Source organism: Peromyscus eremicus, chromosome 14 (genome assembly GCF_949786415.1).
Source record: "Peromyscus eremicus chromosome 14, PerEre_H2_v1, whole genome shotgun sequence".
NCBI lineage: Eukaryota > Metazoa > Chordata > Mammalia > Rodentia > Cricetidae > Peromyscus > Peromyscus eremicus.
This window is the reverse complement of record NC_081430.1, coordinates 21,587,817-21,615,676: the sequence shown is the minus strand read 5'-3', so window position 1 is coordinate 21,615,676 and position 27,860 is coordinate 21,587,817. Positions and strand designations below refer to the sequence as shown.

At 43.2% G+C, this 27,860-nt stretch overlaps 2 protein-coding genes across 4 annotated transcripts in view; one reads left to right on the top strand and one right to left on the bottom strand.

Moving 5' to 3' along the window:
- Positions 1–9,176, bottom strand: part of Ap4s1 (adaptor related protein complex 4 subunit sigma 1) — a 48,624-nt gene extending 39,448 nt beyond the window's left edge. The window contains exon 1 of the mRNA XM_059279441.1: positions 8,814–9,176. The gene's annotated coding sequence lies outside the window, so the exon portion shown is untranslated. The remainder of the gene's footprint in view (positions 1–8,813) is intronic.
- Strn3 (striatin 3) overlaps positions 8,402–27,860 on the top strand; it is an 89,311-nt gene continuing 69,852 nt past the window's right edge. For all 3 annotated transcript variants that reach the window (XM_059279439.1, XM_059279438.1, XM_059279437.1), the window contains exon 1: positions 8,402–8,713. In XM_059279439.1, coding sequence (XP_059135422.1) covers positions 8,417–8,713 — 297 coding nt within the window. In that variant the 5' untranslated portion in view covers positions 8,402–8,416. The remainder of the gene's footprint in view (positions 8,714–27,860) is intronic.

Sequence of the window (27,860 nt, the reverse complement as noted above, 5' to 3'; positions counted from 1 at the left end):
CAGCTCACACATGATTGAGCCTGTATGATAATGAGTATTCAGAGACAGGTAATACCTGGGGGGCGCTCACCAACCTAAGACAGAGTGCCTGTGTGGCCTGGGCAGGCGTTTCCATGACGGGTAAGGTGACCTGTGTCAGAAGCTCATTTTTTAGTAAAAGGGGGACCTTTAGGGCCCTGGCCCCCATTTTGGGTAACTGTTGCCTTGCTTGCTGACTTTGACCTGGATATCCTCCCTATGCTAATTCCCTACCGAGTTCCACCCTCCTGAATGCTTAAGGGGAGTTCCTTGTCTGTGTATCCTGCATAATGGGCGTTAACAGCTTAGATGCAAGATTGTAAAACATCGGTAGTGAACCTCTGCCCTCCGGGGTTCTCCCATTGTGCTGTAAGCCTGTATTTAAGACCTCTTCCCTCCTTCAATAAACAGCATTTGGCATTTAAAAAAAAATCTCAATAAAATACTTGCAAACTGAAAAAAAAAAAAGATAGGGTCTCTCGGGGTTGGGGATTTAGCTCAGTGGTAGAGTGCTTGCCTAGCATGCACAAGGCCCTGGGTTCGAACCTCAGCTCCACAAAAAAAAAAAAAAAGATAGGGTCTCTCTAGTCACATTAAAAAAAAAAAAGAACCTAAAAATGTCCAAGAAGAGCCCAGCAATGGTGGCACATGCCTTTAATCCAGCACTTGGGAGGCAGAGCCAGGTGGATCTCTGTGAGTTTGAGGCCAGCCTGGTCTATAGCGTGAGTTCCAGGGCAGGCTTCAAAGCTACAGAGAAACTCTGTCTTGGAAAAAAAAAAAAGTAAAGAAGAAAAGTTCAAGAAGTGACTCTGTAATTATGTAATGAGACTATTTAGGACACCAAGGCTAAAGCTGCTATTGCAGAGAGAGGAGGAAGCCCTGAGTGATTTAAGTCCTGAGTGAATGTGTGCTGTGACAGCGCTCAGACCCACAGAAGGATGGGAAAGCAACCCTCCCCCAGGCAGGGAGGTAAGTCTCATCGGGAAATGGCTAAGGGTCTAGTTCAATGGCAGAATGCTTGTCTACTTTGCTCAGAAACATGAATTCAATTTTCAGTATTGCAAGAACAAAATATTCTTATTGCTACCCTCAACTAAGAGAAACAGAGTTCAATAAGATTTGTTTTAAATGTCTCTAAGGAATTTTGCAATCCCAGCTACTGGGGAGGCTGAAGCAAGAGAATCACCAATTCAAGCCCTGTCCTGGCCACACAGAGTCTAAAGCCAGCCTGGACACCTTAGCCAGACACTGTGTCAAGATAAAAGATAGGGCCAGCACGCTGTCCCAGTGGGGAAGATCTCGGAGCTTGATGACCTGTGTTTGACCCGATACCCATATGACAGAAGAACTGACTCCTGTAAGCTGTTCTCTGACCTCCACATGTGTGCCCTGGTGTATGTTTGTGTGTGTGTGTGTGTGTGTGTGTGTGTGTGTGTGTGTGTGTGTGTACTCCCCCAACACACAAATAAATGAATGTAAAAGAAAAGGGCTGTGAGGAGGAAAGGTGCTAGCCTAGCATGTACACAGCTCTGGGGTCAATTTCTAGTACTGGAAAAGAAAAAAGAAGTTCTATCTTTTTCTGTGAGATAACTGTGGCATACTTAAGATTGGCTATTAATAGAAAGACACAATTCAAGTTTATTAAAATATGCTATCATAAACAATATACTTTTGTGAAATTTTTAGCAATTTAAAAATATTTTTAAGGGGCTGAAGGTATGGCTCAGTGGTGTGCATTGTATATGTGAGGTTCTGGATTTGATCATCAATACCAGAAAAGAGAAAAGAAGAAAGAAAGAACAGGGAAAGACCAAACCACACAGGACTAGTCAGTCTTCAAAGAAGAACAGTGTCCTGCACAGACTGCTCAGCGCGGGTCTCCTTCGCCTGGCACCGTCCTGTGGAACACCCCTAATGCTCCACTGGGAGACAAGCCACATTCTTCAGCTTGTCAAATTAGCACCTTGGAAAGCCTGGCCAGTTTCCCATTGGTCATATTTTCCAATCATTCTGCTCTCATGTTTAGAGACCCGGCTGCACATTCTTAGCCAATGTACAGGAGGGGACTCCAGGCAAAATCCCTCCCCCCCTTCTCTCTCTCTCTCTCTCCAATCTTGACATCTCTGTAAGTTAGCTATTACACAATATTAGCACAGCCTACTTTTTTTCTGACTCACATTACCCAGGAGACAACTGAAGAAGGAATCTGGACTAAAATCTTATATAGTATCCGGGGTTTCTTAAAGGTTTGGTGCCCATTTTCTATAATCTGTAAAGATCCTTTTCCTTTTACACACAATATTTTATTTTTGGGATTCAAGTACCCTGCATATATATTGTAGTTTTCATAGCCTCAAGCATCTTCTGTAACGATAAGTCAATATCTGACCTCATTTGGCAGGTGAGGCCTCGGTGCGGGCTAGAGCTGCCTTCTCCTTTTCTGTTGCATCTGCACCATGTGTGGTCTGCTCCTTTGGTTTGAACTTGAACTCGAACTCGTCAGGTGCCCCTCCCCCCAGGGTTTCTCTGTGTAGTCCTGGCTGTCCTAGAACTCACTTTGTAGACCAGGCTAGCCTAAAAAACTCAAAGATCTGCCTACCTCTACCTCTCCAGTGCTGGGATTAAAGGCGTGTGCCATCATACCCGGCTCACGTCAGTTCTTATCAAACCTTTGGTAGGCTATGATATGTGTTTGCCCTCTTTATAAACGTAAACACCTTGCTATTTCCCAGAGTAACTGAATCCCCTGAAACGACCTAACTATAATTTCAAACATGCTAAGGATTCAGGAACCAGAGACTAATACTGAGTCCAGTCATAGAGAGCAGGCAAATAGTGAAGGGAGACTATTTCTTTGTTTCCAAATGCACACACACTCACTGATATGAAAGGGTGGGGACCACTTCCTATTATACAATGGAGCTTGCTAAAGTCCCCAAGGACTGTGTTGTGGCTTGTCCTCCCAGTCATGAAAATAAGAATGCTGGTCATATCCTTTATGATGAGGAAAAACAATGACTAAAATAGTATCTATGAACCTGTTGGAACTCTTCAGTGGAAAGATGACAGGTGCTCATACATAAAGTGCTTAGATAATCACAGGACTACTTAGTTCTAAAAGGCAGAGGAAAAACTCTTCGTACGTCTCATATGGAATGACTGATAAGAAGGTATTTGAGTATTATCTATTCCCAACTTGTTTAAAAGCCTGGAATTCCCTGATATACTTTGGCTTGTATAATACATATAAATTAAATCTGACAAGTCCAGCTTGGCAAAACCAGAATATATGAGTTCAAATGTTAGCTGTAGGAAAGAGAATAAAAAGTACCCTGTTGTGGAATATTACTTTAACTATGTAAAGATGTGTTACATTTGTTTATGCTGCATTTGTTTAATTATGTAAAGATGTGTTGCTGTTTTACCTTGCCTGCCTAAGGCACCTGATTGGTCTAATAAAAAGCTGAAAAGCCAATAGCTAGGCAGTAGAGGGACAGACAGGGCTGGCAGGCAGACAATAAGTAGGAGGAGGAATCTAGGCTTGAGAAGTAGGAAGAGAGATGGAGGGAGAAAGAGGGGGAGACACCTGGGGCCGGCCAGACAGAGAGTAGGACATACAAAACATAGATAAAGAGAAATAGGTTAATTTAAGTTATAAAAGCTAGTGGGACAAGCATAAGCTAAAGCTGAGTGTTCATAACTAATAGTAAGTCTTCGTGTCATGATTTTGGGGCTGGTGGTCTGAGAAAGCCTGCTACAGTACCCTAAAAAACTAAGCTGATTAAACATATAGGCATTCTTTTTGTTTTGTTTTTAAACAAGGTCTCACCGTGTACTTTAGGCTAACCTGGAACTCATCATGTAGCTAAGGGTTCAGACTCACAGCGATTCTTCTGCCTCAGCCTCTCCAGTGCAGAAAGCCCAAGAGCTGCCACACCTGGCTTAACTAGGCTTTGTTGAAGATCGTCATAAGCTGAGCAAGGTAGTGTCCATTTGCAATCTCGGCACTTGGTGGCCGGAACAGGAGAATCACAAGGCTCAAGGCCAGCCTGAGCTATAGAGTGAAACCTGATTTCACCCTCAGCCTACTCATGCTCATTCTGAAACCAGGAGAATCTGGGCAGGGAGCAGGGATGAACAGAGTTGGTGAAAGGACAGAACAAATAGAGGAAATGACTCAGCCGTAGGTCAGAGAGGGAATTCCAGTTAGGTAAGTTGAATTGTGGGACTGTAACCTGGGAGAACTAATTATCTAAAGGTCTAGAAACTCATTTCAGTGTCCTCAGGAGTAGTGAGTGGGCAAGAAGCCCAGTGATAACAATGTAAAACAGCATCCCAACATTTGTATTTTTAATACTTGGGCAGTTCAAGTCATTTACCCAGTGTGAAGTAAGACTGTACTCTCAGTACTTGGAAAACTGAGTCAGAAGGATTTTGAGTTCTAGACTAGGGCTATACAGCAAGACACTGCAGACAGACAGACAGACAGACAGACAGAGGGAGGGGGTAGTTGAGGAGATGGGTCAGTGGTAGAGCACTGGTGGTACAGGCATGTGGCACTGAGTTCGGATCCCCAGTGCCCATATAAAGCTGGAAGGAGTAGCAAATGTCTGTAATCCCAGTGTTCCCACCGCAAGTTGGAAGACAGAGGCAGGAGACTATCTGGAAGCTGCACAGCCAGCTAGTCTGTTGAGCAAAGCAGCAAAGGAGAGGCGGCTCAGTGGTATGCATACTTGCTCCTGCAGAGGACTAGGGTTTGATTCTCAGCATCCATGTTAGACAGCTCACAACCACATCGAAGTCTAGCTCCGGGGGGACCCAACAGCACCTGTGATCACATGCACACACCTCTCCCCATAATGCATATAATTCAAATTAAGATAACATATCTCAAACAAGGTAGAAAGCAAAAACAAACACCAGAGGTTGTCCTCGGATATTCCATACAAGCACCAAGTCTTGTATACTTCTCATACACATCACCTCTCTGCTATCCTCAAATAAAAAAGCACTGGTTGTGGTAGTGCACACATGATATTAATCCCATCACTTGAAACACAGGAGAACCAGGAGTTCAGTTATCCTCAGCAACGTATCTCAAGTTCAAGGCCAGCCTGTGGGCTGTACGAGACCTGGTTTCAAAAAACCCGAAACAAAAAAATTAAAGACTGAAGTGATGTGAATATGAAAATATTCATCTTAGGTGTAAATTTAAGTTACTCATCAAACACTACTGAGGACCAATCCCTGTCCCAGCAGTGTGTATAGGTAGAGGGGGAAAAGGTAGGGCCCTGGGCTCTGCCCTTGAGCAGCCTACAACCCTGCACTAAGTCACTCCAAAGTCACAAACTGTGTTATTGACATTTAGAAAACTGTGGTTAATGTGTGCATAATCTACTGGAATTGGTAAGCTTGGAAACAAAGTTTGAAAAGATCTTTTGGAACATACTTATGCAAAGGTAGGAAGTCAGGATGGTTGTTATTAAGTAATTTGCTTACAACAGGACTGGAAACTCTGTTAAGGGCAGAGAGGGGGGGGATGTACAACCTGAAGTGTGGGTCCTTGTATCCCAGGCGGACCTTGAACTCACTATGATGATCTTAAATTCCTGATCCTTCTGCATCCACCTTCCAAATGCTGGGATGACAGACGAGTGCCACCATGAAGCTTACTTTGGGCTCTGTTCTAAATTTGGAGATGACTCAAATATTTAGGCAGAAGTGACAATGAATCTGCCTTAGAAGAAGACTGCTCTCTCTCTCTCTCTCTCTCTCTCTCTCTCTCTCTCTCTCTCTCTCTCTCTCTGTGTGTCTCTCTCTCTGTCTCTCCTCTCTGTCTCTGTCTCTCTCTCTCTCCCTTTCCCTCTCTCCCTCTCTCTCCCAATAAAGCTCTAAAAAGGTAAAAAAAAAAAAAAAAGAAGAAGAAGACTGGTCAGGCAGCAAGGAGAGAGTGATGTGGAGGAGACAGGAAAGAAGTTTCTGAGAAAGGACTGGATGTCTGGGTTAAATGAAGGTACTAGAGTATAGTACCTTTATAGCTTTAGGTCTGGATAGCATCATCCAGTAAGACAGTTTCCTCTTTCTCTCTCTCTCCCTCTCTCTCCCTCTCCCTATCTATTTATCTATCTCTATCGCTCTCTGTCTCTGTCTATCTATCTATCTATCTATCTATCTATCTATCTATCTATCTATCTATCTATCTCTATTGCTCTCTGTCTCTCTGTCTCTCTCCCTCTCCTCCCTCTCCCCCTCTCTCTCTCTGGGCTGAGGACCGAACCCAGGGCCTTGTGCTTGCTAGGCAAATGCTCTACCACTGAGCTAAATCCCCAAACCCCACAGTTTTCTTTTTGCAGGGGACTGGGTGTGCAGCCTTACCTTGTGCTGAAGTGTTGTGTATCTTGCTCTTTTGATATAATCCTCATGAAAGTGGGCTCCAGGCCCTTGAAAGAGCTTTGCACTGTGTATGTGAAAGGGTCCTGAGGATGTGTGTAAGATATTTCTGAGCTTTTTTTGTGTGTCCTTCCTCAAGGAACTGGACTGAATGAACTAGCTGTATGCTGGTTGTTAGTAAGAGAAGAAACAGTACTCTAATCACATGAAGAAACAGTATTGTTATCTAAGACCTCATTTCATACATAACTATGGTAGTAAGAATAAGTGTAACAGATCCAATCAGTTCTTCACTAATTATAACGATCCAGCAGACATGACAAAATAAAGTGTATTACTTTGTCTCTGAAACTACATCCTGAGTGGCTGAAAAAATTTTATAGGCTTTCATGGAGAAAATAAAAGTTTAAAATGCAACCAATTTTATATGCAATTTCCTGTATAGCTGTAAATACTATACGTCTTTTCATTATGCTGTTAAATATTCCTTTTGTCTTATTGTGCAACTAAATCGTTATTAGCCCCCCCCTCACGCCTCCCCGCGCTTTTCGAGACAGGGTTTCTCTGTGTAGTCCTATAGTCCAGGCTGTTTGGAACTCGATCTGTAGACCAGGCTGGCCTCAAACTCAGAGATCAGGCTGTCTGCTGGGATTAAAGGCATGGGCTGTCACGCCCAGGAGCCAAATTATTAGCTCTATTAACTTTAAAAACTTGTAAATTCATGAGGATAATTTCTGTGCAACCAAGCACAGAAAAATGCACACACTACAGCGGTTAAAAAAACTGGCCTTTTATGTGTGTATTATTTCACTCTAAAACCATTTAACGATGAAGATATTGTTGCTGTTGACAGAGTTCATTTTAAGTTGTATTCACAATATTTTTGTTCTGTTTCAATCAATTTTTCTGCCACTAATGGCAATTAGAGTTCATTCACTTCTAAACATCAGAGTCCAACTTCGGTTGTCTTTGAAAGTTATCTTTTCCTGTCCACCCACCATTCTCAGGAATCAAGATATCACTCCACTACCTCTTGTTCCAGTAAAGAATGAAACAATCCCTTTAAACTCCCCCAAACACAACCAATCTCAGAATAATAAAGACCGAAGACAAGTTACAACAGGTAGCCGGGAGCACATTAGTGGGACCAAAGAAGCAGGTCGCGGCTTTGGCCCAGGAACCAGTGAGAAAGTGGGAAGAATCAGGGCCATTTGCCAAAGGTGAACGTCCCCCAGATCCTGGAGACGGACCGGCGCTACGAACTCTAAAGTGAGTGAGTGACAGGCAGAGGAGGAGGCTGGACCCTTCGGAATTGAGCAAAACACGCCAAGAATTCTAGAGAAACGTCAGGCATTCCAGGGCAGTACGAAGCCAGGCTCGAACCCAGCTCGAACCAAAGGCGAGGCCGGGGGGCTGAGCTCAGCCCACACCGCTCCTGAGCATGTCTGCGTGAAGTCAGCCACCAGGAAGCCCGGGGCCCACGCGTTCCCCAAAGTCACAGCTCCATCCCGGGATTCCCACCCGTGAAAGCAGGAAAGCAGGGGGCGGGCGCCTGGGTGGGGGGGCGGGACCCGGGCTTTTCCCCGCCCCCTGAGAGCGGCGCATCCTCAGTGCGCCTGCGTAGGGTGAGGCCGGACTCTATTTGGTTATCCGGCGTGCGGCCGCCGAGGCGTTCGCTACCCGGCGTGCTGTGCGCGCGAGCGGCGGCGGCCCTGCGTCTGTCCTCCCCCGTCCCTCCCTCCCTCCCTCCCTGGCTGTCTCCCTCCCTCCCGCCGCGGCCCCCCTTTCCCCAAAGTGAGTGAGTGAGACGGGCAGATGGAGGAGGGACTGTAATGGCGGCGGCCGGCAGCTCCCTGCTCTGATCCGCGGCAAGCACACGGCGGCGACCCCCGGCCCCGGCCCTCTCCCGGCCGGCCCCCGCCCTGCCGTCGGCGCGGGACCACCGGCCCGGCCCGGCCCGCCGCTGTCGGGTGTCTCGCTCTGCGCCCCGGCCGGGGCCCCACACACAATGGACGAGCTGGCCGGAGCCGGAGGCGGCGGCGGCGGCGGCGGCGGCCAGGGGATGGCGGCCCCTCCCCGGCCGCAGCAGGGACCCGGGGGGAACCTGAGCCTTCCGCCGGGCGCGAACGGAGCGCCGGGCGGTGGGGGTCCGGCGGCTGCCGAAGCGGCGGGGCCCCCGGCAGGCCCCGAGCTGTCCCGGCCGCAACAGTACACTATCCCGGGGATACTGCACTACATCCAGCACGAGTGGGCTCGGTTCGAGATGGAGCGGGCGCACTGGGAGGTGGAGCGGGCCGAACTGCAGGTACCTGTCGCCGGGGGTCGAGTGCGGGCTGTGGGCCGGGGCGCGGGCCCGGGGGTGGGGCGGGCGCGGGCCCGCGCCCTCAGGGGCGGAGGGGACCTACCTGGGCAGGCTCCGGCTTGGCGAGCGGCGGCTGCGTGCCCGGCGCCCCCTCCCCCGCTCCCGCAGCGGCCGGCCGGCTCCCTCCTCACGGGCGGCGCGCTGCGGGCATCCTCGGGGCAGCCATTTTGGCTTTTAGCATGGCGTCTGCGGGGCTCCTCCGGTGGCGCTTGCCGGGCCTCCGGGCTTGGGCCCAGCGCCTCCGAGCGAGAGGCCGGCGTGGGTCCGCTGGGCACCGAGTTGGCGCTTGTTTGTCCTTTGGAGGTTGAGAGCCCCCCGGAGAGGGCCTGGGATGCGTGGCTGGCCTCGTCCCGACCCCGGCACCCCCTTCCGAGGTGGCGTCCTGCCCCCTCCCCCGCGCCTCGGTACGCAGTTGCCCCTTGACAGCCACGCCGCCGCCGCCGCGGCCGCGGGCTACTAACCTCGCACAATGGCTTGCGACCCGCCGGCGAAGTTTGCCTTCCCACCCTCAACTTTTCAATGCTGCCGCTGGACTGGACTCGCTTGGATTTCCTTTAGCGCTCAATGATTCATCAACACTTTTAACTGCAGTTTTCTCTTTTTGAGTCGGCTTGTCTAGACTTTTCCTTCTACATCCTTGTTTTTCTCCTACAAAGCAGAAGCCGGTCTCTCTGTACTGTATGTATGAAATGTCTGCGGAAAGAATTGGTCTTAATTTGAAGTCAAACGTACTTTCTGTTTGGTACCAAGCGCAGACAAAGCTAAGCGTCCACGTAATGTGAACCTCTGATAGACTGGAGTTATCCTGACTTTTGGAAGATGGTAGTGTCGGGTTCAAGCCTGGAAGTTTCAGAATTGCCGCATCGCTTGAAAGGATTATTTGAGTTGTAGGGTAGTTGCATTTAGTTTTAAGTTCCTTTCCAGGGTATAACTTGAACTTAGAAGAAGAAATGTATGCATCTAAACGTTGCACCTGTTTTTGGGAATTTCGGATGTAAGGAATATTGTTCATTATTATACACACACATACAACACACCTTTGGTGAATTTAGGAAGAAGTAATGTTGAAATGGGAGATTGATTATGTAGAAAAGGTGTTCTCAAATAAACATAAATCTTCAGTTTGGTTTTAAACCAGTAAGCTTTATCACATTGATTATAAAGAATTTCATTCAAAAATTAAAAATACCTGGGGTGTGTGGTGGCACATGTCTCTAGTCCCAGCACTCAGGAGGGAAAGCAGGTGGGTCTCCGTGAGTTCAGGCCACTGTGGTTTAACATGGAGAGTTACAGGACAACTAGAGCTGCATACAGTCTATCTCAAACAAACAAAAAAGTAAAAGACACATTAAAAATAGTATTGTTTCGCTGACAAAAGCATTGCAAAACAAGTGATTGGACCAGTAAATACTTGTAAGTTTTTGTTTGGTTTGAGACAGAGTTTCTCTGTGTATCCCTTAGCTGTCCTAGAACTCAACTCTGTAGACCATGCCTGCTCGTCTCCCGAGTGATGGGATTAAAGATGTATACCACCATACCCAGCTGAGTGTGTGTTTATTTTTTATTTGTATATGTATGCCTGGATGTATGTATGTATGTGCACTACATATGTGCAAGGGTCAGAAGACAGCATTGGATCCCTGTAGTTACGGATGGTTATGAGCCATCATATGGGTGGTGGGTATCGAACCTGGTCGTCTTCATGAGCAACAGTTGCTCTTAACCATGAGCCATCTCTCCAGACCCTGATTGTTTTTGTTTTTGTTTACTTGTTTTTGTTTTTTTTTTTTGACACAGGGTCTTATATCCCATGCTAGCCTGGTACTAGACTGGCTTGGAACTCAGATATTTGCCTGCCTCTGCCTCCTGAGTGCTGGGATCAAAGGCGTGTGCCACCACTGCCTGCTGTTGTGATTGTTTTGAGACAGAGTCTCTGTAGTGTTGGGCGGCCTGGAACCCACTATGTATAACAGGCCGGTTTCTCTCTCTTAGAGATCCATCTGCTTCTGCCACTTAAATGCTGGAATAAAGGTTTGCAGCACCTCACCCAGCAAGCCAGTAAACTTTTATTTTACTCCACAAAGTGGGTTAAGTTAAACTTAAAAATCTTACGTATTTTATATGACACCTTTAGTTGATTCGATAGTTTTAAAATTGTGCTTAAGAATACTTTTGTGTTTTAGAGATTGTAACTTTCAAAAAGCTTAAGTCAGAATTGCTTGTGGTTTCTTTTAAATTTGTAGAGTCTACTTTAATATGCTTGGATTTAGAGTTTTGTGGGCATATAACTTTCCAGTACAATGTGATGCCAACTTAATGTTCCATGTGGGTAGACTGAGGTTAAAGTATTTATTAAAAAAATACATTGAGGCTTTTGCTTACTTTGATAAAGCACCAGTTCCATATGTTTGATCCTTGTACTGTTGTTTATTTACATTGGTTTTCAAATTAGCAATTGAATTTGTCACTCAGGCATGGTTAATGTAAATAAGGTAAGAAAGCATCTTGTGTCCAAATGAACAAGTTTTGCATTATTGAAACCTGTGTTGTGAGCCTTTACTCCGTTCTCCTTTCCATTGTTCCTGTCCTTTACAGCAGCAGAGAAGGATTGGACGGATTCTGTTGCTGGACTTCTTTCAAATAATCTCTTGTATGGTAGCTCTGATAGTCTTTGTTTACTTGCTTTTTTTTTCTCTTTAAAATATTTGTGTGTGTGTGTGTGTGTGTGTATGTGTATGTATGTATGCATGCATTCGAGAGTGTGAGTGTGCACACAAGTGCAGGCACCCCCAGAGGCCAGAGATAATGGATTTCCTGGGAGCTGGAGTTGCAGGTGTTATGATCTTGGCTGTTGTCGGCGCTGGGACTTGAACTCAGGTCCCCTGGAAGAAGTGCCATTTTTCTAGCTTGTTTACTTGTTTTAAAGAATGTTACATGGTATATATGGTGTTCTCTGCTTCTCTTTTTTTCCTAGACATATCTCCCCCCCCCCCCCCCCACACACACACAGGGTTTTCTGTGTAACATCCCTGGCTGTCCTGGAGCTCCTTTTGTAGACCAGGCTGGCAAGCTCACAGGAGATCCACCTGTCTCTGCCTCCAGAGTGCTGGGATTAAAGACATGTACCACTATGCCTGGCCATTTTCATTATTTTATACTGATACTTTTGGAATAAAATGTTCATGACTGAGTTGTTTATATGCTTTTGTGTGTGCTATGTATATCTTTAAATTGTTTTATCGGGTTAATTAGTTAATAGCATTTCAGATTTGTTTCTGGAATATTGAATGTACTTTAAGTGCTGTTGGTCATTTGGGAGGTGGGATAGGGCCGTCCAGCAAAAGCTGCCTGGAACTTGGTGGATGGCTCACACTGGCCTTGAATGCTATTAGTCTTTAATTAAGACTGTGAAGTACATACTTAAAGTTTTTTTTTTTTTTTTGGTTTTTCGAGACAGGGTCTCTCTGTGTAACTTTGCGCCTTTCCTGGGACTCACTTGGTAGCCCAGGCTGGCCTCGAACTCATACTTAAAGTTTTATGTGGTGAATGTATGTGTTGTATTTAAGATGCAAATTTAAAATTATTTCTATTACTTTCTTAAAAACAAGACAACTTCTGTCATTTTTATATGTAGTTCTGAGTGCACTAATCATCTACACATCATTTTTTGAAACAGTATCTTGTAATGTTGCCCAGGCTGGCCCTTAACACCTGGGTTTTAAGTGATTCCCTGTGTCAGCCTCAGGTAGCTGGGACTAACATGTGAATACATTTTTTGGCTGTGCTGGAGACTGAATGAAGCCTGAACCTTGGGCATGCTATTTAGTGTGTCTGTGGTTTGTGACTGCCTACAACACACGGAGGTCAGAAGACACTCATGGGAGTCAGTTTTCACTTTCCTCTGTCTGTTGTCAGGCCTGTCGGCAAGCTCCTTTGCCTGCTCAGCCGTCTTAAGAGCCCTACAGATTTTCTTTCCATTTACCCGTTAGCCTCAGTCTGTAGTCTTGCCTCTTATGAACATTGTAGAACAACACAGACTCTTTTTTAGTTCATGATTGACCTTCAAATTTCCAAATCCTGTGGCTTTATACACTGTATTGGGCTTAAGCTACAGTTTCTGCTGTTAATTATTTCTTCCCCAAAGTCTTTTCCTTTAGGACTGGTATTGTTGGGGCACCCCTTTGATCCTAGTACTGGGAAGGCAAAGGCAGGTGGACTTCCCTTGAGTTCCAGGCCAACCAGGGCTCTCTAGTGAGACAGTCTGTTTGAGACTCTCTGACTTCCTTTCTGTTATTTTTTGTTTTCCTTTTACCTACTTCATCACTTCTGTTGTTTTTGAGACATGGTCTTGCTATGTATCCTGGTTGGTATATGCTCAACTCTGTAGCCCAGGGTGGCCTCAACTAATGGCAATCTTCTTGCCTTTCCTTCTCCAGTAAAAGGAGTAGTATAGTATAGCCACCAAGCCCTGCCTGCTTTTTGTAATATTTCCTTTTATTTGTTTCCAGTTGTAATCTGAGGTTCTAAATGAACCTGGGTGTCACTGTATTATTTTACCAAAAATCACATTTTTATTAACATTTTGATTCTTTTGTGTGTGCCTGTGTGTATGTGGGCATGTGCATGGTACAGCATGTGTTTGGAGGTCAGAGGACCATGTGAGTCCAGGAATTGAATTTAGGTCAGCAGACATGGTAGCAGATAGATGCCCTTATCCTCTGAGCCGTCTCCAGGGCTATCATCCAATTTTTAAACTACCATATTTACCCATTTAATTCTGAAAACTTCCTGGTGAGGTTGGTGGAACTGGCTTCTTTTTTAAATTTCTCACACTGAAGTATTGGGGCCCAGAGTTTAAGTAATATGCTCAAATACGTAACTGGAGACAGCAGAAAACAGAGCTGGGATTTAAACCTGAGGACATGCTTTTAGCTTCCAGATGTTCCAGGCATATTTGTAAATTTCCTGTTTAACTTTTCTATCTCAAATTCAACTATTCATCTGTTCAGCTGATTTTGTATCCCTGTTCTTTCTGTAAACCGCACCAAACTTGTTCCATTAATGTTAGTACTAGTATTTAGTCAATGAGTCCTTTCCAGGGTGTATTCAGATTTGAGTTTCATTGATTTTTCATAGTTAGTTATTCAGTAAATATGTGCTGCTTCGCGTTACTTGCTGGGCATATAATTACGTGTGAAACAAAGACTTCACCTTTAGGGAGCTTGTTTTGGAGAGAATAAAATGCTTCAGGTGGCAAATTAAAGGAGACTGAGAAAATAAATGAGATTGAAACTTGTATGAGTTTTCCATTAATACAATTCTGTGTGCTGGATTAATATTTCAAATATATGCTTAAAAGTAGTGTTGTGATCTCCCACAAACTCTGAATATTAAGTTTTTCAGTATACTGTTACTCATTGTCCCCCTCCCCCATTTTTTTGAAGTATGGTCTCATGTTTCCTAGGTTGGCCTCAAATTCTTTAGGTTGCTAAGGATGACCTTGAATTTATCCTTCTCCTACTTCCCCAGTGCTGGAATTACAGCTGTTAAACTGGTTTATATGGTACTGTGAGGCCAGCCCAAGGCTTCATGCATGTTAGGCAAGAATTCTACCTGAGTTACATCCCTAGCCCTTCATTTAATTCTTGCAAAGCCCATCCCACCATGTAGATAGGAAGTTTAGATCTGAAGTTTAAGAAATACTGAATAGTACTAAGAGCATTGCACTTGGAAGAAGCAGCATTAGTAGATAAAAAGGCTGTTGAATAAGGAGAACTAGATTAAAATGATTGAAATGGCCATGTAAAACAAGCTCATCCTAGAATAAACTCTCACTGATTTTTAATTTGAGTGGCTTATATAGTACTCCTGCATTTACAGTGATATGGGGTCTCTTTTAGCTTAAAAAGGAAGAGGGTAAGGAAATTTTGCCTGGATAGCCTGTCAAGTCTGACCACTAACCTAAGGAAATAATACTGATTTATTTTGTGCATTTTATTATACTGCCACTCCAGTCTTTGTTCATAGGACTCCTCTTACCTGAATTCCCTAGTCTAATCTAAATTTTCTTGTATCTGGTGCCTGTCTTTTAAGTTTATCCTTTATATTATAAACATGATTATGTTGTTGTAACCTTGCTTTAGTATTTTATTATGGAGTGTTTCAAATATATGTTTAAAAAATAGTCTTGTGATTCCCCCACAAACTATTACTCATTTTAAAGAATAGCTCCTTATGATCAGTCTCTTTCTCCCCTGAGACAGAGTCTCTTGTATCCCACGCTGGCCTGTCTCTATGTAGAGAAGGATAGTCTTGAACTCGAGAATATTGGGGTTTTAGGAGTGTAACACTAGACCTGGTTAATATGTGGTTCTGGGCATGGAACCCAGGGCATTGTGCATGCTGGGTAAGCCCTCTGCTAACTGAGCTATATAGCCTTTTACTTGATCAGTCTTGTTTTAACTGTTTCTATCAATTTGCCCTCATCTCATTTTTATCTACCTACCTACCTACCTACCTACCTACCTACCTATTTGGAGACAGAGTTTCTCTGTGTAGCCCTGGCTGTCCTGGAACTCCCTCTGTAGACCACACTGGCCCTTAATTTACAGAGATGGGAGTGCTAGGATTAAAGTCATGTGCCACCACTGCGTGACTATCTCATATTATTTTGATGCAGATCTTAGAACCATATAATTTCACCCATGACTTTTTATTTATTACAAAGCCTATGTGTTGGTCCATACCTGTAATCCTAACATTTGGGAGGCTGGAAGAAGAGGGGATCATTGTTAATTTGAGACCAGCCTAGTTAGCCAGTAAGTTCTAGGCTAACCTGGGCAAAAGGGAGGGCCTGTCTCAAACAAAACAGAACAAAGCAATATATATTTTAAGAGAGAAGGGCTGTTAAACACAGCTGCAGTGTGACTACTATGTCATATTGTTGATAGATTATTAACTCCTTGATTTTATCAAATATATTGTTTAGATGTCCAACTTAGTTATCTTTGGTGTTCTTTTGAATCAGTATCTACCTTGCGGCCGAGACCATCTCTATCTCTTGGTCATTTTTGTTCAAGAAATTAGACAGCGAGATGGTTCAGTTGGTAAAAGTACTTGCTACCATGCCTGATGATCTCCGTTTGCTCTCTGGACTCTTGTAATGGTGAGAACAGGCTGCTGTAAGTTGTTCTCTAACCTTCGTGTGTGTGTGTGTGTGTGTGTGTGTGTGTGTGTGTGTGTGTGTGTGTGTACATATACACATACATATATACTCACACGGATGCATGCGTGCATGTGAACACACTCACACACACACACACATACACACACACACAGTGGGAAGGAGGCAGACCATTGTTTCGTTGAGCACTGCCCTTGTATTGTAGTTTTAGCCTGTTGTACTGCTCTACTTGCTTTCCTTAAAACTTGACTTGTTGGCTTTAGGGGCTTGGTCACAGTTACTTTATTTTTTCCTGTCTTTGGAGGGAGGGAGGATGGAAGGCAAGCCAGTTTTCCAGGTGGTGGTAAGGTCTTTGACCAGAAGGCACATGGTTAGTCATTAGCTTTGTTTTTGTGGCATTAGCAGCTAGTTGATGTTAGGGCTTAGGAATGATCATTCATAAGAACCAACATTATTATTTGTTGTGAGATGTTTGTACACTGTGTGAAAATACATTGCTGTGATTGGTTTAATAAAGAGCTGAACGGCCATTAGCTAGGCAGGAGGTATAGGTGGGACTTCCAGGCAGAGTGAGGAAGGAGGAGATAATTGAGGTGCAGGGGAGACACCAACGAGATATGGAGGGTGTTGGACATATAGTATGAACGAAATGTAAATGTAAAAAGCCACATAGTAAAACGTAGATTAATAGAAATGGGTTAATTTAAGGTATGAGAACTAGTGAGGAACAAGCCTAAGCTGTAGGCCAATTAATAATAAGTCTCTGTGTCGTTATTTGCAGGCTGGTGGTCCAAAGATAGCCCGACAAGAAAGCTTGCTACTTAGAGCGTTCAACATAGGACCTGTGTAGGCTCGGTGTACAGAGGCACAGTTCTTTTAAGAGGCCTTGCTACTGAGCACTTGAAAATGGGGTTTACGAATGGGAGGCATGCTACTACTTGGTGGTGGGAGACTAGGTAAAAATGCCTACCAGAGCTGAGGCTGGTAGACCTCACCAGGCCAGCAGGGCTCTGCAGGCATGAGGCTTCACTCTCATGGACCTGAAGCAGGTGGAGCCAGCCAGCCATTGTCAGGCCACCTAAGCAGAGCCATGCAGGAGGGCCTAGCCACGGCCAGGCCACCGTTTAGCAATTTTAGGTTTGGGTCAGGAATCAGAGAACACTGCAAGAGTGGATACAGAAAGTCAGATCCAGATGGAGAAAACCTCTGAACAGATAAAATATGCTTCAAAATGTGCTTAGATGCTGAAGAAAGAAAAGAAAATGGGTATAAATAGTCATAGAAAAAAAGTTTAAAAATAAAATGTGTGTTTTTTTTTTTTTTTAAAGATTTATTGATTATATATACAGTATTCTGCCTGCATGTATGCCTGTAGGCCAGAAGAGGGCACGAGATCTCATTATAGGTGGTTGTGAGCCACCATCTGATTGCTGGGAATTGAACTCCGGACCTCTGGAAGAGCAGGCAGTGCACTTAACCCCTGAGCCATCTCTCCAGCCCCTAAAGTAAAATCTTTAAAGAAAGAGTAAAGTAATAGGTAAAGCCACTTAATAATGGGAAATACACAGGGCATCTGGATCCTGTATGGTATTTTGTTGACTTTGAAGTTTTTTTTTTTCCATGCTTAGTGTTTTATAATAAAACAAGCCGTTCCATCAGCCATCTAAAAACAACACACTTTCATAAAAATATGGAACGCTTCACAAATTTGCGTATCATCCTTGCGCAAGTATATGTGCTGCCGAAGCGAGCACGACTTTGAAGTTTTTGAATGCTGATGAGTGAACATTGGATTATGGAAGGGACTGCTGAATTAAACCAGCCTATATACTTTAGAGATGTCTTAGCTTCAAAATGGAAGTTGGGAAATGTGTTGCATTGGGGGAAAGGTTATGTCTTTGTTTTCACAGGAAACAAAAAGTTATGGTTCTCTTTAAAATTAATGAAGATCAAGTTTGATTGGGGGAGACCTGAAAATCTTGGCTATAGACATAAGGAAAGAAACCAAGAAAGACTACAGGACAGGTGACCTATATGCTGATCCCTCTACTATGGGAACAACTCTGAGACTGGATGAGACATGATAAATCTTGGGGCTAGAGAGTCCTTGTGACTTATTATTACATGCCATCCTTTCATATGGCATGGATAGAGGTTTGGTTATACAGTCCAGACAAACTTAGAAAGTTAACAGATGTCTTTTACCTGATCAAACATAAAACAAAAAATCATCCTTAACTGACTTGTACACACTACACATTCCATACTTGTGTTAATGCGATATATATGTTGCCTTTAAAAGTTTGTGTTTTCAGAAAAAAAGGATCAGGCACCAATAAAGATAAGTAGCTCAGGTGATCCAGCCCCTTAGAATGTCTCTGTTGCAGTTTCCTCAAAATTCTTCAAAGCTGCTAGCTGAGATGATCTAGCCTCACACTTTCATAATTAATACTAAGTCCCCGTGTCATTATTTGGGAGCTGACTGGGGGGACAGAGAAAGACTTGTTACAATTTTTTATTTGCCTCCCCCCTCCCCCAGACTATTCTCTATGTAACTGTCCAGCTGTCCTGGAACTTGCTTTGTAGACCAGGGCATTTCTTTTGATTTTGGGCATTTCTTTTCTTTGAGACAGGCTATTCTGGAACTCCCTATATAGCTCAGGCTGGCCTCAAACTGAGAGATCTGTGTGCTTCTGCCTCTCAAGTGCTGGGATTAAAGGTGAATGCCCTGGTTTATTTTGGGCATTTCTTATACATGGAATAATATAATATGTGGCTTAATTTATTTGAGACAGGGTATTCAAGGTTCATTCATGTAACATACAATATTAATCTCTTTTTGGTGTTGCTGCTACCAAAGACAACGATTATATGATTTAAAGATGTTTGTAAAATCCCTAATTGTAAGAATGAGACTTTTAGTGGCTCCCAGATGTAATCTCCCTAAGAAGTCACTTAGGAGATACAATCTCAGATTCCATTCCTGGCTGTTATGATTTAGTAGTCTCAGAATCTACATTTTTGTGTTTTATTCTGTGTGTGTGTGTGTGTGTGTGTGTGTGTGTGTGTGTGTGTGTGTGTGTGTGTTTGGTTTATGTGTCTAGGTCAGAGAAGAACTTTTGGGTATTGGTTCTCTGCTTTCACCATGTAGGACCTGGAGATCCAACTCAGGTTGATAGGCTTGGTGGCAAGCTCAATTATCTGCTGATTACCATTAGTCTTAAACTTGTGTTTTGAAAATCCTTGTTTGATAATTGCTTTACAAATTGGCGTGTAATTAAAGGCTTTTTAATGATTTTTTATGGTCCATGTCTGCAATCTCTGAACTTCCTTTCTCCTAATGGCATTTTAAAATTTAACCAGCATATTCTTTCTCTGGAATTCCAGTGACTTGCCCTGCACAAATTTAGTATACTTTTTTTGGTTGTTTTTGATTTTTCAAGACAGGGTTTCTCTGTGTCACCCTTGGCTGTCCTGGAATTTGGTCTACAGAGCTCACTCTACAGGCTAGCCTTGAACTCACCTAGATCTGCCTGCCTCTACCTCCTGAGTGCTGGGATTAAAGGTGTGCACCACCACCGCCTGGCAGTTAGTACACTTTTTAAAAGTTATTTTAATACACTTTTTTTGTGGTTATTTTAAACTTTCTGTCTGACACATGAAGCAACTTGTTAATGGAGATGTAATGGTTTTGAATGTTGTAGAATGTTGCTGTGAAGAGACACCAGGACCAAGGCATCTTACATGCTTTTAATTGGGGCTGTCTTACAGTTTCATTGGGATAGTCCATTTCCATCGTGGCCTGGAGCATGACGACAGGCAGGCAAGCTTGTTTTGGAGCAGTGCTTGAGAGCTTACATCCTGATCTGCAGATTGGAGGCTGAGAGTGACAGCAAGACTGGGCCTGGCACTCCCAGAGACACACCTCCTCCAACAAGGCCCCACCTCCTAATCCTCCCTGTATAGTCCATCAACCAGGAACCAAATATTCAAATATATGAGCTTGTGGGGGCTGTCCTCATTCAAATCACCACAGTGGTGGTAGAACTTTTTGCTGGGTTTAAGTGAAATATATTGTATTTAAACTTTAGCTAAAACATTACATGTACTTGTTAATGAGTGCTTTCTATGTTAAAATCACTCTAATTTATGCACCAATCCTGTGTGACAGGTAAATAGTCATCTCCGTTTTAGAGAGACAGAAACATAGAAGGTTAAATTATTTGCTCCATATTAGTTAGTAGACAGTAATGCCAGGAGCTGCTAAGTTGACCTTGATCAACATAATACTGGTCCTTCCTTCCTTCCTTCCTTCCTTCCTTTCTTCCTTCCAAGATTTATTTTTATTAATTAATTAATTAATTAATTATGTATACAACGTTCTGTCTGCATGGATGTCTGCAGGCCAGAAGAGGGCACCAGATCTCATTACAGATGGTTATGAGCCACCATGTGGTTGCTGGGAATTGAACTCAGGACCTCTGGAAGAGCAGCCAGTGCTCTTAACTGCTGAGCCATCTCTCCAGTCCAGCATAGTACTATTTCAAAGTAAATACTTTATATTCATTGGAACCACCTAGGGGGCAAAGAATTGAAAACAAATGATTGATGGTTAGGTTTAGTGTGATAAAGTTTAAAAGATAAGAGAGCAGGTGGGTAGTAACACTTTGGGCCATCTTTAAACGGACTTTGTAAGAATGTTTTTCTAAATATTCTTGGTGAAGACATTTTAAACTCTGTAAAGCCTGATGCGATACATGGATGGTTTATTCCTGGCATTTGGGAGGTGGAAGCAGGAGGAACAAAAGTTCAAGATCATCCTCAGCTATTGAGCAAATTGGAAGCTAGAGCAACATTTTAAACAGCAACGGTCTTAGTGGTGAGGGGACAGAGACAGAACTTCATGCTGCTGCTCCCTAAGCAGCTTGGATTCTTCTAGACTTTAGGTCCTTTGACTCAGGCCAAACCTAGGTACATGGCTTTCACTTTGAAAACAATTTTAAGATTAGCTTGTATAGTGAAGAAGGATTGGCGATTTTATTAGATATTGTAATAGAGGCTTAAATGTGAGCATTAAGAGAAAGGTGCTCAAAAGAAAGTAAGACACACCCAAGTGGTTTCAGTGTTTCTAAAGGGAGGGCGGAGGGGGCCGAATAAGACTTCCAAGTCTAGGTGCAGGCTCTTCAAGGGAGATTTAGTAATTAATAGTCTTGATTTTTTTTTTTAAGATTTTATTATATATATATATATGGTGTTCTGTCTGCATATATGCCTGCAGGCCAGAAGAGGGCGCCAAATCTCATTCCGGATGGTTGTGAGCCACCATGTGGTTGCTGGGAATTAACTCAGGACCTCTGGAAGATCAGCCAGTGTTCTTAACTGCTGAACCATCTCTCCAGCCTGTAAATAATAGTCTTAACATTAGACATACATACCATTTTGTTGGCTCTCAAGTTACATCTCAAAAGGTTATATGACACTCACACCTCCCACTTCCACACCCCCACCCCTCCTTTTTTTCCTCTTTTGGTAGATGAGATATACTGAGGCAGCTCTAGAAGTGCCTTGGATGGAATTATCTAGTAAGGTAAAACCAGAAGCCCCTAGAGTTAGTTACTCAAGAGCTTGAAGTACTTGTCATTTCCCTGTAAATTTTTGTTGAGATTCCAAAACATTTCAGGTTTATGGCTAGAAAGGGAGAAAGGTCTTAGCTGTTAATTGTACTAGAATTCTCCTCTGTTGTTGAAATCAGCTTCTGCTGGATTTCAGGGCCAAGGGCTACTTTCTCTTCTCATGTCTGTCCCCAAGGTCTCTCCTGCCTTTCTGCCTGCCTCGTCAGCCTGATCTTGTACCTGATCCCCACCTGGCAGCTGCTGCTTTTAAAGTACATGTGTGTCTCTGTCTGATAGTTCTCTGTGTGGCCAGAGGACAAGTAACTATGAATGCATTTCTTTGTTGTAAACAGGTAGCAAGGCTATGTCATGCTTTTTATTCTGGTTATTACCTCTGTGAAGAAGCTTTTCCTAACCTACTGATGGAGTATAGAGTATTTCTTCACATTTTCTAACAGCTGTGGTGTTTAAACTAGTCCACTAGTGCTAGACAGTTGAGTTTGTATTTTCACAAATTGTGTTTAGCTTTGTTCTTCTTGAAAGTGTGAGTAACTGGCTTTGGTATTTCATAATAAACTCCACTCTATTGCTCTTTTATGATTATTAGCAGTTGTGAAAAACTTAAAACTTAGCTTAAGGGTAGATAGAGCACTTACCTAGTATGAATGAGACCTAGGTTTGAGTTACAGTGTGATAGATGACAGATAAATAGATAAAAATGAAGTGCATGTCATCATGGCAAGCAAGTCCAACTAGCCTAGCCCTGAGTTTATGTAAGTTTTTTTGGATTTGAAAAATTTGTATGTTGCATTATTATTTTATTATGGCTTGCATTTAAATTTGATTTTAAATAGAGGTCATAGATGCTTTATCTTTGAAAGCTAATAACCATGTTTTGGTTCCATTAAATTCTAAATTGGGGGGCTGGAGAGATGGCTCACCTGTTAAGAGTGCTTATTGCTTTTGTAGGGTAACTATGTTTTGGTTCCTAGCATCCATAATCTGGTGGCTCACAACTATCTGTAACTGGTTCCAGGGGGTCCTGGGCTGTCTTCTGGTCTCTGTAGGCACTGCATGATTGTGGTACACATAAACTCATGCAGGCACACAGATGTGCAAAATTAAAAAAAAAAAATCTTTGTAAGTCTTGAAATCTGAAAGAGGATTTTTCAAAAGGACTGGAGGATATAGCTCAGAGTGTATGTCCCCGCTTCCCGTTTTGATCTCTTGCACTTCATAAATGTGACATGGTGGTGCATTCCTGGGCTATACTAGATGCTGTTTCCCAAAAGAGAAGTGGGTAAGACAGGTGTGAAAGAAAGAGGTGGAATAAGTAAGTATAATGTGCCGTTAATAGTTGTGTCCGATAAAACGTATAGAGTCCTAGACCATGTGTGGTTTTATTTAATTATTGAGTTAGGATCTTACTATGCTTGCCTGGCATTTGATTTGTAGCCCAGGTTGGTGCTGAACTCTGTAAAGCTCTGTCTCAGAGGCCTTCCCTGTGCTGGGATTACAGTTGTATGTTATCATATCTAGCTTTTCTCACAGTAACATTTCTTGTGTTGCTCTTGTGTTTTTTCTTCCAGAACCATTGAAACTGAACTGGGCACACATAAGCTTACATATTTAGAAAGGGGTAAGAGTAGAGTCTTAGTCACTGTTTATTGCTGTGAAGAGACACCATGACTATGACAGCATTTAATTAGGGGCTTGTTTACAGATTCAGAGTTAATTTGATGTCATCATGGTGGGAGCATGGTAGCACACATGGAAAGCGTGGTGTGGAAAAGTAGCTGAGCACTACATCCTGATCGGCAGGCAGGCAAAGAGAGAGACAGGCACTAGGCTTGGTGTGGACTTTTGAGACCCCCCAAAGCTCACTCCTCCAACAAGACCATCTTCCCTCCAACAAGGCCACACCTGATCCTTCCAAACTCTTCACCAGCTGGGGACTAAGCATGCAAATATGAGTTTAAGGGGCCATTCTCATTCAAACCACTACAGGTAGGGACCTGTAGATGTAATTCTGAACGGTTTTATTAAATAAGAAACACAGAACCAAATGCAGAGTTAAAAGCCCCAGAAGTCAGAGAGCAGTAGCCAAGAGCTGAGACCAAGACCGCCTTCTTACCACCCCGCTGCTGCTGCCATCCTTCCCCTGAGAAAGAGACCTACTTCCTGTGTGTCTGTCTTTTTATTGACTTTCTGTTCTGCCTTCTCATTGGTTGTAAACCCAACCACATGACCTCCTCGTACTGCCTGTCTGTACAGACCTTCAGGTCTCTATGGTTGGTATTGAGATTAAAGGCGTGTGTCTCCAAACTGGCTACTTCCTTAAACACAGACTCTGCCTGCCATGTGATCAGATTAAGGGCGTGTGCTACCACTGCCAGACTTCTGCTATGGCTTGCTATTAGCTGTAACCCCCGGGCAACTTTATTTATTAACATACAAATAAAATCACATTTCAGCACAAATAAAATATCACCATAGGAACCAGACTCTGTAATACCTCTGTGTTTGTGTGTCTTTAGTTTACCCCTTTTGTAGGTTTTTTGTTTTTTGAAACAGGGTTTCTCTGTAGCCCTGGCTGTCCTGTACCTCGCTCTGTAGACCAGTCTGTCCTTGAACTCAGAGATCCACCTGCCTCTGCCCCCTCTTGAGTGCTGGGGTTAAAGGCAGGCACCACCACTGCTTGGCTTGTTTAACCTCCTTTGTTATTCCTTTCTGGCATTTCATAAAATTTGTAATTGTAAGTTTGTTGTCTTTTTCCTCTAGTAGATTGGTTATAAGTTCTTTGAAAGGATCAGATGATTTATTTCACTTGTATATACACTGTGAGAGGAAAGACATAGCACATTATAGGCATTTGCTAAATAATTGTTAAATGAGTAGAATTACTGAGAGCGTTTCATTAAACAGTAATTTTGGTGTTGTTTACTAGGGGAAGTTCACAGGGTGGAGATAATGTATCAGCAGTAGTAGTGGTAAATGGAGATACTGTATTGGTGGTAGTGGTGGTGGTGTAGTAGGATGACACCAATCTTCCTGATTTAAATCATGTATGTCTCCTTTTCTTTCTGAGAAGTGGAGTGTCAGAGAAATCTCAGCCACAGTTGGATGAATCTGTTTAGGTTTAACACAAGATCTTTTTCCCCTTCAAAATGAGTAACTCTTTTGAGGTGTTTAATGAGTACAGGTGTTGCTTAGCTCAACTGAAAATATTCCATTTTATGTGCTTTAAATCAAGGTGTTTTTTAAGGTACAGCCAGGTGTGGTGGCACACACCTTTAATCCCAGCATGGTGAGGGGAGGGGGCAGAGGCAGGTGGGTCTGTCTGAGTTTGAGGACAGACTAGTCTACAGAGCAAGGTACAGGACAGCCAGGGTTACACAGAGAAACTCGATCTCGAAAAATCAGAAGAAAAAAAAAGTACATGGGAAAAGAGCTGGGCCTGTAACTCAGTGGTAGAGCTCGAGCCTAGCATGTAGGAGGGCGTAGATTCAGTAGCTAGTACTGCCCCACTCTTTGCAAGAAAATGTACATTCAGGAATATGCAAATTAAAATTCTTCGTAATTGTGAAGCTGGCATATAGATGTGTTAGTAATGTGCTTGTCTATCATTTGCAAAGCCCTGGACTCAGTCTTCACTACTTCATAACTGGGTGTGATGCCACACAGGCCTATAATTTTAACACTAGCGAAATGGAGACAGGAGATTTAGCTACGCAGTGAGTTTGAGGCCAGGCTGGAATACACGAGACCCTACCTAAAAAAAAAAACAAAACAAAACAAAAAAACCTGAAAAGCAGAAAGCAGCCCTTCTGGGTGATGAGGTTGTTGGCAGCCTCCTTTCCTTCTCCTTCCTCACTAAAGACGGCCCAGCACACACAGTGAAATAGATGCTTGCTTTCATGGCCGCCACTGATCTCCTTTCTTGCTTTTTTTCTTTCCTTCGTTTTTGGGGTGGGTGTTTTGAGACAGGGTTTCTCTGTATAGCCCGGGCTGTTCTGGAACTCTTTGCTGTAGCCCACGCTGGCCTCCAGATTCAGCTGTCTCTGCCTCCTAAGTGCTGGGATTAAAGGCAAGCACCACCACTGCCCAGCCCCTCTTCTCTTTCTTATTGAACCAGAGTTCTACTGTAGCCCAGACTAGCCTGGAAGTCCCTATGTAGTCCAAGCTGCCTTGTAATTTAATGTGTAGCCTGGGATAGAGCTCATGGCCAGTTGTAATGCTTCAGGCTTCCCGAGTGCTGGATTGCAGGTGTGAGTCACCATGTTGGCATGCATATGTAAGTTTCTTGGTGGTTGTCCTGGAGATTACATTAATACTTTGATTTACAGCAGTCTGCTTCAGTTAGTACTGGTTTAATTACAATTGAATATAAAATGTTCCTATAAAGCTTTATTTCCTTCTTTGTTCTTTGTGCTGTTCTCCAACAATTTACGTATGTTCAATGTATGCCCAACCAATGCAGATTTCTAATTATTGTTTAATGAACTTGCTTCTTAAGTCAGGAAGAAAACCAGCTCAACTCTTTTCATTTTCTATTTTGAAATGGAGGTCTCACTAAATTGCTCAGACTGATGTTGAATTTAACTAGTAACTTGGTTGGGCCCAGATTCACAGTCCTCCCTTCTCCCAAATATTCAGACTGCAGGGATGCACCAGTGCACTCACCCCGCCTTCATACAGACCACTGTTGGATAGAGGGAGTCTTAAACTTTGTTTCCTGTTTTTGGCTTTTCTGAGACAGTTTCTCTGTTAACAGCTCTATCTGTCCTGGAACTCTCTTTGTAGACCAGGCTAGCCTCAAACTCACAGAGATTCATTCACCTGCCTCTATTTCCCAAGTGCTGAGATTAAAGGTGTATGCCCCCTGCCCAGTCAAATATATATATATATATATATATATATATATATATATATATATATATATATATATATATATATATATAATAGATACACACACACACACACACACACACACACACACACACACACAGGTTTTTCAAGATGGGATTTCTCTCTGTGTAGCCGTGGCTGTCCTGATCTACTCGTACTGTAGACCAGGCAGGCCTTGAACTCACAGAAATCCTCCTGCCTCTGCCTCTGCCTCCCAAGTGCTGGGATTAAAAGTGTGCACCACCACCGCCTGGCCCAAATTATTTTTCTTTATTACTGTGTCTGCGTGTATGGGGTGTGTGTGTGTGTGTGTGTGTGTGTGTGTGTGTTGGGCATAACGTGTGTATGGGTCAGAGGACAAATTTATGGAATTAGTTTTCTCATATCATATTGATGTGGGTTCTGGGAGGTGAAATGTGGTCGCCTTTACTTAGCAATCTCTCCAGCCCTAGGCAGTCTTATTTTCATACTAAGTCAGGGCTTGAATCTACTTGGGCAAGCAGGCAGTCTTTCAGCTCTTTGAATTTGTCACACTTCCTTCCTTCTTTGTTTCCAGTTGGAATTCAGCTGTGATGAGTCACTTTTCTTTGGATGTTTTCATGATTTTTCTCTTTTTCACAGACTTGACAGTTTGATTATGATGTGTCATGTTGTTAATTTCTGAGTTTATTTTATTTGTAATTTATTGAGCAATTGTTTTTCATCACATTTAGTAGAGTTTCTGACTTTTAAAATAATTTTCTGCCATCTCTCTTCTTTATTCTCACTTACTGGCTTATTTAGTTGTGTTCCACAGGTTTCTGTGGGTTAATTTTTCTTCATTTGTTTGAGCCTCAGAGTACAAAATTTCAGATTGTCTGACTCTTCTGTCTGCTTGTATCTGCTCTTGAGTCAGTTATTGGGTTTCTTTCTATCACTTTTCCTCTTCCTTTTTTCTTTTCTGAAGACAGTGCCTCATAGATCATAGGCTGCCCTGGAACTCACTCATTTCCTGTTTGTGTGGATCCTGGGATTTAGCTATAGTGAGAGTTTGGGGTTTTCTCAGGTCTTTCTTAGCCAAGTACTAGTTATGTGGCATAGTCTTAAAGAATCTCAGACTATGTTGCAGTATTTCAAATCTCTACACGTATCTCATTGCTTTTAAGCTTTTTAGTTATTTGTCCCAAATAGCTATGATTTCAAGTAGCTAACATGTCCAACAATTGTCTGGTTTTTGAGGCAAAACAAGCAAGCAAACGAACAAAAAACTTGTTTGCGTTGGACAGGTTCAGCATCAGGTCATGTAAGGACGCTGGTAGAGTTTTCAGGAGTGCCCCGGGCATGGCAGAGAGTGGCAAAACTTTGAGAAGGAGACTTTTTGAGACCAAGTTGAACTGGGTACAATCGA